The 16,430-nt window shown below is 31.4% G+C and overlaps 1 protein-coding gene across 4 annotated transcripts in view; it reads left to right on the top strand.

The window, feature by feature from the left end:
• UBA6 (ubiquitin like modifier activating enzyme 6) overlaps positions 1 to 16,430 on the top strand; it is a 77,142-nt gene that overhangs the window by 51,738 nt on the left and 8,974 nt on the right. For all 4 annotated transcript variants that reach the window (XM_023530917.1, XM_011360651.2, XM_023530918.1 and 1 more), the window contains 10 exons: positions 4,599 to 4,676; positions 6,036 to 6,217; positions 7,456 to 7,561; positions 8,944 to 9,033; positions 9,141 to 9,221; positions 9,952 to 10,080; positions 11,895 to 11,946; positions 12,035 to 12,098; positions 13,076 to 13,145; positions 14,455 to 14,526. In XM_023530917.1, coding sequence (XP_023386685.1) covers positions 4,599 to 4,676; positions 6,036 to 6,217; positions 7,456 to 7,561; positions 8,944 to 9,033; positions 9,141 to 9,221; positions 9,952 to 10,080; positions 11,895 to 11,946; positions 12,035 to 12,098; positions 13,076 to 13,145; positions 14,455 to 14,526 — 924 coding nt within the window. The remainder of the gene's footprint in view (positions 1 to 4,598; positions 4,677 to 6,035; positions 6,218 to 7,455; positions 7,562 to 8,943; positions 9,034 to 9,140; positions 9,222 to 9,951; positions 10,081 to 11,894; positions 11,947 to 12,034; positions 12,099 to 13,075; positions 13,146 to 14,454; positions 14,527 to 16,430) is intronic.

The raw sequence follows: 16,430 nt of genomic DNA, 5'->3' as shown, positions 1-16,430 counted from the left end.
GTGTACAATTTACATTCTTAAGACTATAAATGTGAGTTAATTGGGAGGCCATGTCACATATTTAAATAAAAATATATTTAAGATGTAAACTAGCTGTAAGACCCAAAACCATCAAAGTTCTAGGAAAAAAACAAACTTAGGCTGGAAACTCAGATATTGCTCTTTGTAATTTCTTTTGTGATATATCTCCTGGGACAAGAGAAACGAAAGAAAAAAACAAATGGGACTACATCAAACTAAAAAGGTTTTGCACAGCAAAGCAAATGATTAACAAAACAAAAAGACAGTCTACTGAATGGAGAAGATATTTGCCTATGATACATCAGATAAGGGGTTAAAATTTATAAAGAGCTCATAAAACTCAACAAAACAAAACAATCCAACTAAAACATGGGCAGAAGACCTGAATAGATATTTCTCCAAAGAGGAAGTACAATATACATATGAAAAGATGCTCAAGGTCACTAATCATTAGAGAAATGCAAATTAAAACCACAATTAGGTATCACTGCACACCTGTCAGAGTGGCTATCATCAGTAAATCAAAAACAAATGTTGGTGAGGATGTGGAGAAAAGAGAACCCTCATATACTATTAGTGGGATTGCAAAATGGTATAGCCATTATGGAAAACAGTCTGGAGGTTCCTCAAGAAATTAAAAATGGAACTACCTTTTGACCTAGGAATTGCACTTCTGGGTATTTATCCAAAGTAAACCAAAACACTAATTCGTAAAGGTCTGTGCACCTCTATGTTCATGGCAGCCTTACTCACAATAGCCAATATATGGAAGCAACCTAAATGCCCATCAGCAGACAATTGGTTAAAGAAGTTACGGATATATATACAATGAAATATTAGCCATAAAAAATGAAATCCTGTCATTTTCAGCGACATAGATGGACCTAGAGGTTATTATGCTTAGTCAAATAAGTCAAAGAAAGATAAATACCATATGATTTCACTTATCTAAAGAACAAAAGGAACAAACTAAATGTAATAAATTCACAGATACAGAGGACAGTCTGGTAACTGCTAGAGGGGAGGTACAATCTGGTAACTGCCAGAGGGGAGAGAGTTTCAGAGATTGAGAGAAAAAGGTGAAAGGATAAAGCACAGATTAGTAATTACAAAATAGCCATGGAGATGGTAGAGTACAACATAGGGAATATACTCAATAGTGTTGTAATGACTGTATGTAGAGCCAGTTGGGTGATAGAGTAATCGGAAGATCACTTCGTAAACTATATAAATGTCTAACGAACATACTGTATACTTGAAACTAATAAATAATAATAACAATAATATGTTAATAACTGTATAGTGACAGGTGCGTACTAGACTAGTCTGGGGAATCACTTCATAAGTTATATAAATGTCTAACCACTGCTCTCCATACCAGAAAACAATATAAAATAATATTGAATGTCAGCTGTAACTGAAAAATCAAAAAAGGTGGCAGAGAAAGAGTGAAAGGAAATAAGAGGTTCAAACTTGCAGGTATAAAACAAATAAGTCATGAGAATGTGGTATATATCATAGAGAATGTAGTTAGTAATATCGTGATAGCATTGTATGGTGTCAGATGGTTGCTGGACTTGTCATGGTGATCACTTCTTTAGGTATATAAATGTTGAGTAACTATGGTGTACACCTGAAACTGATATAATATTATATGTTAGCTATATTTTAATAAAAAGTTTTTTAAAAGGATGTAAACTAGCTTCCTAGAGTAATGATTTCATAGATGTATCGTGGTGACTATAAATAATTAAATGACAAACTTACATGATAGTTCACATTTTATAGTTAATTAAATTGACTTATATTACATAAAGTGCATATTAATTACTATCAAATTATGAGCAGGTGTTCTACATTTATATTATTCCTACTCAGCACTTCTTAATTGTGTCCCACAAACTGCTATTAATTCTGGTGATTTTAAAAGATATTTCTTAGAAAAAAATTGTGAGTTACATAAGTTTAGGAATTACCTGAACACTTTAATTTCTTGGAAATTCACAACACATATTAGCATATAAAGACCAGGAAAAGAACTATAGTAAACAACTACTTGCCTTCAGATAACAAAACAAGGTAAGTTAATGTGGACAGATTTTTATCCTATTGCAAACACATACATTTGCTATGTTAAGTTTTTTAAGTGTTTACATATATAGCGAAACTAACTGCAAAGAAGAGAAGAGAAATCCCCAGGTTCCAGAAACCGAAAGATAAATTAATTCCTGAGTTAAAAGCCATGGCGACTCATAAGCACTTGTATCTTGAATATATGCCTAAAACATTAAATAGAAAGAGAAGCCACTTGTGAGGAATTAAAACTCAGAGCATGCACCACACTGGTGTACGGGGTCCAAAATTATATAAAAATTTCAAGCATAGAAATGAATATAGCAAATTTAGAACCATTGAAACCTCCAGAGCTCTGACTAAAACAAATATAAAACTGCCTAAGGGTATACACCCAGAGTACACAGGACTGTGCAGAAAATTAACATCCATTCAAGACAAATTCACAATAAAAAACGATGATCCACTAGAAAAAAATAATGCCAAGGAAAAATGAAAAAGAATCAGCCAAGGAAAATTGAAGTTTGCTCTCTAAGAACTATAGATAATAGGAGTGCTACAGATAATAGAATAAACTAACTTTAAAGTTAGAAATGGCCATAGAGATGGAAAGAGAAATAGAGACATGAGGGGGAAAGGTACTGAAATTTTTTTAAAAAACCACATAAGAACTTATGTTTAGTGAGTGAGCTTAAAATTCAGATATAGCTGAAGTGAAAATTTATGAATAGAAGATAAATATCAGTATCCAGAATGTATATATAGGAAGATATATTTTTAATGAAAGATGAATTTACATGATCCAATGTATGTGTAGTAGAATTACCAGGGAGAATAAAGATAATGGAGAGGAAGCAAAACATTCCAGAGATAACGACAAGTTTACAGAGTCAAAGCAATAAAAGTGTTTAGGTTGAAAAGGCAAAGATTAGAAGAGAGATTACCTAATAGACTCTGAGCAATAAGAAATGCACACCTGAATATAGCAAAGCAAATCTTCATAGTGTAAAGCCAATAATATATCAACCCAGATTTCAATACTCAGCTAAATTATCTTTCAAGACAAAGATATCTGACAAGTAAATGATGAAAGGTTACCACTTATTAGTTCTCAATGAAAGAACTATTAGGTAACATGACCGATGAATGCAAGCAAGAGTGAGTAGAGGCATTTGCCAACATTCTTAGACTGATTTTTAAAACCTTTAATTAAAATACTGTCTGATTTGGGAGTGAATTGCCTAAAAATAAGAAAAATGTTCCTTGATAACATGGAAAATAGAAAGGAAAGTTCAGATATCCTCTAATTGTTCAGAAGGAAAATACTTCAATTAATTTTAGATCTTAAGCACATTCTCGTGTTAAAATTTTGAATATAATCACTTAAAAATAGATGTTTAATTTCCAAACCAGTTCAGGTGAGTGTGGGTGGGGAGGGGCAGGGGGTTGGGGGTGGGGGTGGTGGGGAATTAGAATAAAAAAAACTTGATCAATCCAGTAGTAGACTAAAAAGAATATGGTGGGGGGTGGAGATAAAAAGTCGGGTTGGGGTAGGTGGGAAAAAAAACCTTATATTAGTAATCACAATAATTATATATTTTTTGTTAAATGATATTTTCTGTTGGGCTTTTTTCTATTTAGAAAAGACATTCTCTAGGGTAAGAGAGGGAAAAAAGACATCCTCTAGCACATAATTACATAGAAAGAAAACAGAAGAAACAGTTATATGAGGGAAATACCAGCTAAAAGAAAGGGAAAGTGTGTATGAGCACCAATCAACATCTAACAACTGGAACACACTGAGATATACCGCATCTAGTCACATCTTATATACAAATACTAGTTTAAGTAACAAATGTATTATGAATACTTTTCACATTATCTTCTGTTTACTGTTATCTTGTATCATTTAGAATGATGTCTAAGAACTTTTCCTTAAAGGACCAGATTGCAAGAATTTTAATCTTGGAGTCCATAAATCTGTCACAACTACTCAGCTCTGCCATTGTGACATGAAAGCAGCCATAGATAGTACTTTAAAAACTAGTGTGACAGTGTTTCAGTAAAATTTTGTTTACAGAAACAGCCTGCCTGCACTGTAGTTTGTAGACTTCTGCTTTAGCAAGAGTTCATTTCACATGGAAACATGCGAGCCTTCTTTCCAAATAGTTGAAATTGGGAATAAATATAAGTAAAGGAAGAAGAGCTAACTCCTCTACAGCTAGTCTGTTACATGTTTCTAAAATGTGATAGTAATGTTTTAGCCTCTATTTGTTATAAATAGAAAAAAAGTTTTAAGCAGGAATTGCAGTTGGTTTCAACTGTTTCGTTTAACATGTTCCTATGTTAAACATTAATTATAATTAAGTATAAAAAGAATAGTATTGGTAATCATTTTGGAATATTTTAATTCACATAACTTTTATCAGTCAAAATAATTTAGAATAAATTGCAGAAGTTGTTTTAGTCATCCTGAGAAAACCATTTTCTTTTCTTGATATTAGGTTACAGTTACAGATCCTGACTTGATCGAAAAATCCAACTTGAATAGACAGTTCTTATTTCGTCCTCATCATATACAGGTGTGTTGTTCTGTTTCAAATTTAAATCATCTGTTGTATTATATAAAACAGTTTCCTTTTTATAAATAGAAAATGATGCTTGAAAAGCATAATATACTTATTTAATAGAATTTCTCAATTATCGAATAATGGGAATGATAGGGGAAATAGTAATTATTTTTAATGTACGATATGGTTTTTGCACAATTTTTGGATGTTAAAAATAATTTTATGCTCTTTTGATCTTGTTTGACTATTAACTTCCCTTTTTATTGTAAAATAATGCTTGCTTTCGGTCTTTTTTATAGAGATCAAAATAATTCAGAAAAAGAAGTAGTTTGGTCAGTCAAGCAAATTTGCTTTTACTTTTGTTTTTTCACTTTATTTTTCAACAGCTCTTACATAATCATAGTTAAGCTTAAGAATGTCGTGAGCAGAAAAGTAATTAAAGCAGGTGGCATAGTTAACCTAATATCCTCACCTTTCCAAATATAAAGAACTAAGTAATGGGGTTTCTTATGAACTAAAATATATGTCACAAAATGTACTTACTTTGTTCCTTTTACTTATAGAAGAAGTATAAGATCTGTTTATTCTTATTTTACTGAGGTTCTAACAAAGTTTCTGCTTTGTATGTACACTAACAGCACTGAGAACTAAAAATGTGCCAGCTTAACAATGTGAGAAAATACAGAAATACCATTAAGAGGCGATGCATGTGTTCAAACAGAATGGTCTATAGATATTAAGCATCTGAGCCAGTACTCTCAAATGAACCCTGATGACACTTGAACTGACACTAATGAGTATAATTTATTCTTCTAAGAAAAGAAAGGATGAATTATAGTTAGGGTACTCTTTTTTATATATATAAAACTGAAACATATATAATAATTTAAAAAAACATGTACAATAATTTTCATCCAGAAATAGTAATGTTTTTTAAAGATTTTTTTCCCATATTAGATTTTCATACCTGCGAGAGCTCATTTTCTGTGGAGTTTGAATTTCTAATATTTTACTGAATGTGTTCTTGTCTTTTTCTAGGCACATACCCAGTTCAAACCTCACAACTAGGGGAAAAAATGTACTTTTAATTAGACTTTTAACTGATATTTTAAGAACTCTAAAGCACTTAGCTATAAAAGAGGTTTTTAAAGATTTTTATTAATTTGTAAATTATTTAGACTAATATGCATACTAAATGTAGTATGAATGTAATTTCCACAAACCAAAAATAAAAATTGGTCTCATTACTGTCATCTCATATATATATATATATATATATATATATTTCAGAGTAATAAGAAGATGTCAGTTCAATAATAGCCTATATTTTCTGTTTAACACTTATTTCTTCTGTTTTTGTTATTTGTTTAGAAACCTAAAAGCTATACTGCTGCTGATGCAACCCTGAAAATAAATCCTCAAATAAAGATAGATGCACACTTGAACAAAGTATGTCCAGCCACTGAGGCTATTTACAATGATGAGTTCTTTACTAAACAAGATATGATTATTACAGCATTAGATAATGTGGAAGCCAGGAGATACGTAGACAGGTATGTTCTTGAAATTCAGGTTCATAGAGAATTGTCTATCTTTTGTTTTCATTTTTATTTTCCATACCTATTTGTTGAACAGTTATTATTCTTTATGTTCCTATTGTAATACTCCTCAAACTCTATGATGATTTCCCATTATACCTAGGATAAAATTCAAAATCTCTAAAATGTCCTAAATGTCTTACATAGAGTCTCTACCCCTTTTCTACCACTCCAGCTTAAAACTTACCTATTTCTTTCTGGCTCCCCTTATTCCAGCTACACGTTTCTTTTTTCAGTTCTTACAGGGTATTCAGCATTTTTTTACCGGTGACTTGCGTATACTCTCCTTCAGCCCCAGGAAATTATGTTTATCTTGTTTTAAAACTCCTGACCTCAGATACTCTTCACCTACTTTAATTTTTTTTCCTCATCCTTTAGTTGCATCCTAAATGTCTTTCTTTGAACAGGCTTTCTTTAACCCCTAAATTCTAAATTAGAATCTCTTATGGTAATCTTTTACAGCATCTAAGAATTTTCCTTCATAGCACTTATTTTTTATTAATATACATATTTATTTATATAATGTTTGTTTCCTCATAAAATCATTACTTAAGGACTATTTATTTTCCCATCGCACTGCCCAACACATGATGTAATTCGGTAAATATTTGTTAAATAAGTAGATGAATCAATGACTATAATGTATACACCTTACATAATTTTTCTTAAGTCTTTATTTATTTCTAAAGTTAGTATGCTAGAGCAGATATGTTAACAGGGAAAGATTGACCAGTTGAGAGTGTAGTGGAAAGTTCGTAATCTTGAGCAGAGGAAGGAAAAAAAATTAACCAAGAAGTTAAAGTATGTATAACATAGGTATTTAAGTATTGAGAAAGTATATTGTTTGAGATAAAGAAAACATTGAGAAGATATAGTGGGATGGAACTTGTAACCAGAAAATAACTGAAGAAGAATAGGAGGCAAGAGAAGGAGAACATAATTGAGAGTTAACCTAGCGGAAAACAAGTTGAGGCCCCAAATTTGGTCATTATAGTAGAAGGTAGAGACACAAATTACTAGATTAAACAACAGAGTTTGTTAGGGGAAGGAGGCAGAAATAAATGTATTGTTTGATGGTAATTTATCTAAAATATTACAATCAAGATGTGATGAAATGGTTAATAGAAAGTGATAGGATTTCCTCTGCTTGCATTGTTATTGCTCACTTTTATGTGTATTAATTATTCAAATAGCCGTTGTTTAGCAAATCTACGGCCCCTCCTGGATTCTGGAACAATGGGCACTAAGGGACACACTGAAGTTATTGTACCTCATTTGACTGAATCCTATAATAGTCATGTAAGTGAACCAGTATTTTGAAGTACATGTCTCTCTTCTGTCTCATAATTTTTTTGTCTTCATTGGTCAACAGATTTAATTTAGCTTCTCTAATCTTTGTTTTAGTGTTATTCTTATGTTTACTGTTTTTTCTCAGAGCTGTTTGATTAATTTTCTAACAACCTCTCAACTGATGACTCATCCCAAAGCTTACTAAAGAATCAATTTCTCCATAGGAGGGATCAAGCCACCTATATACTACTGTATATAAAAGATACAGATATAACCTTTTTTAACCCCCACAAGTACTTTTGAGGTACTGCCAAGGTTGAAACCACTAAACTATGAAATAATTATAGGCTTTAGAATTTAGAAAAAGAGCCACCCAAGTTGTAAAATTGAAAGTAGTATATATTTTTTTACAAATGTTAATATCCCTTTATTTCTGGAAATTTGTTGTTTAGGAAAATTTCAAAATTTTTATAAAATTTGTTTTCTCATTTACTCATGCAGTCACAAGTTTATGTAATAAAAAAATTATAGTAGACAAAATTGGTGAGTTTAATTTGGAGTTAATTAGATGAAATCATGATATTCATGACATACTGGGTGTCATATTGGAAAATTTTCGAAGCAAGGATTGTTATCACATTCCAAAAGTTCCCTTGATTCTCTCATTCTACATCTTTCCCAAACCTTTTCTTATATTCTCTGACTTTATACTTAAAAAACAGAATTTAATATCCTTCTGGCTTTTCTCTTTGGCTTTTATTTTGTGGTACTTCTTAGATAACAAACTAACACATATATAAATAAAAAGAGGTAAAAATGAGTCATTTTAGATAGGTTAAAATAATAAGCCTAAGCCAGATATACCCCACAACATATATAGATTTCTTCATGGTACTTTTTTACATGAGACAATACAGGCATTTGCCATTTATTTAATACACACTTTCTACAAAAAAAAAAAAATCAAGCATCAAGGACATACTCATGTTCCCCAATTTTTTTCTCTATGGAGAAACTCCTGGTATGCTGAGCACTATATTGGGGATTCTTAAATTACTTTTCAAAGTAGAAAGTGTTATGAAGTTTTAAATGTAACCTTGATACTTGGAGGAAAAGAAATGAATTATATATATGGTGGTCTGCCTTGAGTACTCATATGCCAAATGAATGTACAGATAAGTAGTAATAGAATTCATGTTTGTTGTTACTATTAACATATATGTTAAACATCAAAAGAATCAATTTTTCCTCTTAGGCCCTAGGAGAGAGAAGATATAAAAATGTTCTGATTTATTTTATTTTTGAATCTTATTTTTAATGGTCTTAAAACACTCAAGTAAATTCAGTAAATAAAAATCTCTTAACTGTCTCTGTCATATATTATAAATTAGCGGGATCCCCCAGAAGAGGAAATACCATTTTGTACTCTAAAATCCTTTCCAGCTGCTATTGAACATACTATACAGTGGGCAAGAGATAAGGTAATAAAGATCTTTTTTCAAGACATTTTTTGTAGTAGGAAAGAAAATACTTCTAACTTTTAAAAACACTTTGATTTGTAACTTTTTCCCTTCTTTTTCCTTTACAGTTTGAAAGTTCTTTTTCCCACAAGCCTTCATTGTTTAACAAATTTTGGCAAACCTATTCATCTGCAGAAGAAGTCTTACAGGTAGAAATCAATACGTTTTAATACAAACTTAACACTGTAATTTTATTTTCAAGTTGCCTACGAATGGTTTGTTTTACCTCCTCAAAAAGGTATTATAACATTATTTTTCATAGTACATACATGAGTAATTCTGAAATTAATAGCTCACAAACGACCCCTTTTTTTTTTAGTTTGATTGAATGACATGGAATTGTCATTATTTGACCACGCTTGACCCACAAAACAGCAATTCGTATGGTTCAACCTAATAAGGATGTTATAATGATAGGAGAGCTATGAATAATAAAACTGCTTGTTAAGCTGAGTTCTAGTAAAATGTTCATGAGTGGGCAGTAATATCTCAAACTTATTATTCTCATGGTGAGGGCACTTCAAAGATGTTTTCTCACTTTCCTTTAATCCTGTACTAAAAATGCCAACTTTTTTGTATAAAATATTATTCTTAGTACTTCTTTTAGAAAGTACATATATAATAATAATGTATAGCCAGCAAGACAAAAGGATAACTTGCGAGACAAGAAACTTTAAAGTTTTATGTGGTATCTTTTCCCATTTTCCCTTGAAAAAGAAACAGGGAAAGGAGAAAGGCAGGGACAAGGAGCTTGAAGTGAAAAAAATAAAATAATACACATGATATGGCATTTCAAACTTTGGCTGATACTTCCTGGGAAGATGTATGTGTGCATTTAATTGGAAATTTGTTTTTTTGTGTGTTTTTCTCTCATTATAGAAAATACAAACTGGACACAGTTTAGAAGGCTGTTTTCAAGTTATTAAGTTACTTAGCAGAAGACCTAGAAATTGGTCCCAGTGTGTAGAATTAGCAAGATTAAAGTTTGAAAAATATTTTAACCATAAGGTAAGTTTGCATTATAAAGCATTAAGAAAAGGTCTGACCTTGGCTCATTTAATTACTACCAGATTAATTTCATTGACCTGAAATGTCTACTCTTTCTTTTGGGAAGCTTTTTAGAAATAAGTAGTAAATTAAGTGAGAACAAGTGCCGGGCACATAAGTAATTTCTCTTTGAATGTTACTGATTCAAGAATGCATTTAAACTTTACCCATTGGCTTGATAATTGTGCATTTAACTGATCCTTGTCTTTCTGTGTGCAAAATTGGGTTTTACGTAGAGGTTCCTTCCAGAGAATAATACTTTTCATCAGTAGTCTAAAAATAGTTTGTTTTTCAGAGTAAAGCAAGAGACTGAGAAAGTAGAGATATTCAGTCAGATTTTGTTGGAATTTTGCCTTCCCCACCCACATCTGGTAATCACACTTTCTTCATTTGTAAAATGGGTATAATAAACTGGTACCTAATTCAGAAGATGGTGATGAAGATCAAATGAGTTAATATATGTAAAGCCTTTAGAACAGAACCTGGCCCATAAATGCTCACTAAATATAGCTGTTATTCTTACCTCCAGTTACTAGAATGTGTCCTGCACTCTCTTTTTAGTCTCTCCCTCTCTTTAGGCTTTTACTAAAACTATTTGAATATAAAATAAGTTTATCTTTTTAAAAACATTTTTTGATTACACTTATCCCTGCTTTTCACTTCATTCTTGGCTCTGCTTGAAAAAATGGTCTGTGCTCTCACCTATGCCAATTCCTCACCCAGTAAATGTGTCTTGGTTTTCTACTGCTCTTCAAATTATTCTTACTGTAATTATCATTGACCTCTGGTTTCAAAATCTTAATTCTTTTTAATCCTTATCTTCTGTAGATTTTTTAAAACTTTTTATTATGGAAAGAATTCAACAAAAGAAATGTAGAGAAAATAATATAATGAAACCCCATGTAATCCTCATGTATCTATCACTCAAGTTTAACAGTTATCAACTTGTGGATATCTTGTTTTCATCTATATACTCTTCCCCTGTTGGTTTTGAAGCAAATTTCAAACATTTTAAAATATAATATGTATTTTTATTGGTTTAATTTTTGTTTTAAGGATTGGCTCTTTGAAGAGTATAGAATGATATGTAAAATATGTCATTTCTGTAAAAAGGGATGAAATAATCTATATTCGTATTTGCTGCAGATGTTGTTAACCTAAAAATAAAAGGCCAAAATGAGAAGCAACATTTGAGATCCAAAAGAACAGCTAGTTAGGAAACACTGATTCAGGCAGAAACCTGAATAGTGTTCCAATCAGAAGGTGACGGCAAAGGGGTATTTATGAGAAAAGGAAGGGAATAATTACATGAATAGAAGGAAGAAATTTTTATGGGTGTTAAAAAGGTAAGGAAGGAATTTCTGTAAATGCAGATACTAACATATTGCTAATTCTAAGGAATGTCTTGAAATTTCAGTCTGGTAGTCATAATGTGTGCTTCCCTTTTAGCTTTGCAAATTGTGTTTTGGAATACAGTTCTGCTTTAGGCCCAAGCCAAGAGTTATTTTGTCCAGTTTTAACATTGCAAAGGTTTGAGGAATTAAGACCTGCAAGGCATTTCCTCTGGGATGGCAGATTCCATTTTGAAGCATTTCCATTTATAGTATTTTTTGCAATGACAAACTATAAATGTTGATTTAAAAATAACAATAGAGGTTATTCCAGGTATGGGGAGCACTGACAGAATGAACAGATGGAATACAAGAGTCCCTAGGAGACTTCACTGTATATCTTTTTATGCGTTTTAATTTTTTTTAACCATTTTTTTTCTTTAGGCTCTTCAGCTTCTTCACTGTTTCCCTCTAGATACTCGATTAAAAGACGGCAGTAAGTAAAACCAAGTGTTGAGAAGAAAGTTTAATGCAATTTATAACTGGCTGCCTACATTTAAAATAATATTTGTATCATTTTTTAGGTTTGTTTTGGCAATCACCGAAGAGGCCCCCCTCTCCAATAAAATTTGATTTCAATGAACCTTTGTAAGTATTTATACTCAGTTTTATATGCATTCTTTATTGTTGTAAATCTTTTAACTCTGTATAGATTTACATTACTGGGTGAAAATCTCAGACTCTTTAATGTTAAGTTTTTATATCCTTGTTAATCTAAGAGCTAACATAGTCTGACCAACCAAGCCAGTCACAACCCTCTTTCCACAGAATCTATTTATTTATTCTCTATGGTAAATAACATCATTATTTTTATCTTTTTGAAAGTGAAACTAAAGTGTCACCTCTTGATTTTATCCATAAAAAGTAAAATGACAACAGTCATTTTTCTATTTAATAAAGCTGGTATGTAAGAAACTTCAGTTATATGGGGGTAAAAATGATTACTGCTAAATATCTCCCTAAATAATCTCAAATTAATTTTCAAAAGACTTAATCTTTGAGTGGATACCTGTATAACTATCCATATTAGATATACACATCATTTATACACACACAGATACTTATATGTGTGTATTTTTATTAAACACTTAGCTTGTTAACCTTTCTTTATCCTTAGTTTTTTTATCTGGGACTTATTTTAAGCTACCTTATCCTGACTGCATTACATAGCAAACTTAGCCTTTCTTTGTTTTTAAACAAACTCATTTGCTTACTTTAAACATGATAGACACTTCTTAAAAACAAATGTGTAATATTATCTTATGAATTAAAATAAATTTTCTTTCACTAGTCTAATTTTTGTTCATCTGGCCACTCATATCCCCAAAGTAATCATGATTAGTACCTAATCATGCTTATGAGGATAAACATCTGATGTTTTTCTCTTTCATAGCTTCTGCAATGCTTTGGTCAAGACCAGAATTTCACTGCCTAACTTAAAAAAAAAATACTGCAACAAAAATACTGTGGTTATTTTTCTTTAACATTTTAAAGGCTGTTGTTTCTGATGAATTAAACATCTTTGAAACTATACATTCACTCTGTTTTATTTTTAATTTCAAAAGGCACTTCAGTTTCCTTCTGAATGCTGCAAAATTATATGCTACTGTCTATTGCATTCCATTTACAGAAGAGGTAAGATATTCTGGCTTAGAAAGTGATACAAAGCCAGGCTAAAATTAGATGAGTTACCGGCTGATTTTATCATCAAACTGTTTATATGTTATCAGAATTGTTCTTGGATATAAGCTTTTGATTTTGCTATATTGTTGCTCATTCTTACATAGCAGAAGCTAAAATTTTGTTGCAGCATTACTAAATAGAAGAAAGTCAAATTTTTATTTGTAAGTGAAACATTTATAAAAGCAATCATACTTTAAAACATTTATAACCATTAACTTCAGTTATTATAATTACTCTGAAAACCCAGAGGGAACTATTGTGTAGCACTTTGAAAATATCCCTTAAAGTCTGTCTTTGTTAACATTTGTTTGGCTTATTTTGTGATATGATTTTCAGAAAATTTGAAAATACTATCCCGTATTGACATTGCTTAACCCTTTATCATCATACCCATTCTCTTAAACATCATTTTCATTGACTAACATCTGAAGACTGCAATATAGTTTTATTTCAGAGGCAGATTTGCATTGGTGAACTTTTCTTCACAAATGCATATTAGAGCAAAATATATTGTTATACTTTTAAGTAGGCCAAATAGAGAAATATGAATCAGATCTATGATAAACTCTAGCGATTTTTGGGTTCAGATCCAAATAGATCTAGCTGTTTTGAATCCAGATAAAAATGCCTGTTGTAGAATAATCCTTTTTGGACTTAATGCACAGTAAAATATACCTTAAATATCTGGTAAAAATAGTGGCATACAGTCTGATATTCTTTTTTTGTAAAAAGAGTGGTAATTTTGTGATAAGTGTTACAGGAGACCTCGAATGCAGTATGTCTCAGTTTTCCCTAAGCAGCTTCTTAATAGCGAATGTGTATCTGATAGCCTTAAATTCATCCAAGTTCATCTTGAACCATTTAAATATTGTCCTGCTTTCAAAGGTATGAATTCTGTTTACTTATTTTATTTATTGAGTATAACTTTGTAAAACAATGAAGAGAGAGTCCTTGATCTCAAGGCACTCAGTCTAATATTCAGACCAACCCTAAAACTACCTTTATAAAAATTTCTGGAAGGAACTAAAATTTCAGGTTTGTTAACAATAAGTACTTTTTCACACATACCACCCCCACTCCTAGCCTTTATGGTTGATATTTCTATAGAAGTAAAGATAAATGTCGTAAGTGGATGTAGTCTAAATAGTCACATGATTATTCAAGTATTTTAGGGTGATAAAGGACTTTTTATAGGATGTTTTTAGCTTTAAAATTCAGAATTAAAAGAATAAGTTTGTTGATAAAGTTAATTTTTTAACAGGATTTATCAGCAGATGCCCTCTTGAATATTCTTTCTGAAGTAAAGATTCAGGAATTCAAACCTTCCAACAAGGTATGTTTGGAAGTTCTTTTAATCAGCAAATAGTTATTGAACTTCTCTGTGTATCAAGTCTTTCTAAACCTGGAGAATCCTGGAAAATGAACAAAGCAAAATCCTTGCTCTTATGAAAGTTATATTCTAGTAGACCAGAGGTGGTCTATAAAAAAAAATGTCAGTAATTACATAATGTTGCAAATGAGTGTAAGTGCTAAGAAGAAAAAAAGAAAAAAGAAAAGGGAAAAGAAAGAAATGGTGATGGAGCTGGTGTCATTTCATATAGGTTAAAAGGGGAAAGACTCTCTGATAAGGTACTTTTTGAGCTAAAGCCTTAAGGGAGTGAGCTGTGCTGTTACCTGGTGAAAGGACACGCAGTGCAGACAGTAGTATGAACAAGTACACAGAAAGAAAGGTCTGGAAAGACTTTTGAGTGCCAGGATTTTTCGGAGAAGAATATGTAGGAGGAGACTGCTAGACTGTGAGATTGGAGACAGGTAGTTGGAATTTTGGTAAGTACTTACTTAATGTTTTATTATAAGATAAGAAGCCAGTAGAGGATTTTAAACAGAGAACAGTCTGAGTTATGTTTTGAAAGGATGACTCTGACTGTTAAGAACAATGACATGAGACAAAAGACAGGAAGCAAGAAAAGCTGTTAAGTTAAAGGCATGAAATGATGATGATTTGAATGCAGTAATAGGTAACAGGGAAATTGTGATAAGGGGTAGGATTCCGTGTCTTATTTTGTAGTAACCCTGCCAGGATTTATAAGGGATTTGAATTGGAGTGTGAGAGAAAGAAGATTGTTACTTTCTTATTTGAAATAAGAAGTAAACTTAATAGCTCTGAGAGGAAAAGAAGATAAAGGAAGTTTGAGCAGAGAAAAGAACATGTGAAATAATTGCCCAGGGGAGTGTGAAAGTCACTTAAATGGAATGTATTATAATTGTGAGAGCACTGAAGATCTACTTCATGTTAATTCCACTAAATGTGGCTGGAGAAAAGGCACTTAGCTGCTTGGGTGCTACTATAAAAGAGATGGAAATTGAATATGACAAGGGTTGGGATTTTGCCAGGCAAATATGTTAAAAAGAGATAAGGAATAATAATGAAATTTAAACAGGATATATAGGAAATTTTCAAAAATTTTTTTTTCTTCACATATTCATTATATACCTTTTTGTATGGACTCTCAAAATCATCCATAAAACAACCTTCTGTTCTCCTTATTCTGTAGCTGTACTTGAAAATGTGGAGTAATGCCTACCTCCTTGCAAAATTAAAGAAAGAAGTGGTGTGTGCAATCTTCCACTCTGCATTTTTATTTTAGGGAAAAGAACTTGCAGGCAATAGATTTCATACAAGTAGATGGGTTTACTGAATGGAATGTTCATGACTTATAACTTATTAAGAATAAAAGTATAGAAAGGATAAACAGCATTTCTGTATAAATAAGGTTCCTAGCCCATGTTTCTAATAGGCAAAAGTGTTAGACGGAAGCCAAGGAAACATGCATCAGTAACTTTACTAGTCGTTGCTCTTCAGTATGTTTTCTGGCCTGAGTTACTTCTTTGTCTATCAAAGTTTTGGGGTAATAAATTATCTGAGCAGTTTAGCTTAACATGGGTTAATAAGCTTTTGACAGCTCTCTGAAACAACTCACACTGGAGCTTCAGAGTCTGGCACTTCTAGTTAACAGGTGTTACATCCAAAAATATCAACTAGACATTTTAGCAAACAAAGTTTTTGCTTTGACTTCTTAATATTTCTTAAATACTTATAATAATATTTAATCTGTAAAAACATGAGCTAGATGTGTTTTTTAATAAGATAGTATTTTAATTATTGACAATGTAGGAAGTTTTTTAGTTTGAGCAAATTGACTTCACTCCCCTTGTAGAATGTCTAATAAGTAATTT

This window comes from Pteropus vampyrus, unplaced genomic scaffold, assembly GCF_000151845.1.
Source record: "Pteropus vampyrus isolate Shadow unplaced genomic scaffold, Pvam_2.0 Scaffold57, whole genome shotgun sequence".
Taxonomy (NCBI): domain Eukaryota; kingdom Metazoa; phylum Chordata; class Mammalia; order Chiroptera; family Pteropodidae; genus Pteropus; species Pteropus vampyrus.
Note: the sequence above shows the minus strand (reverse complement) of the source record. Positions and strands in the feature narration are given on the sequence as shown.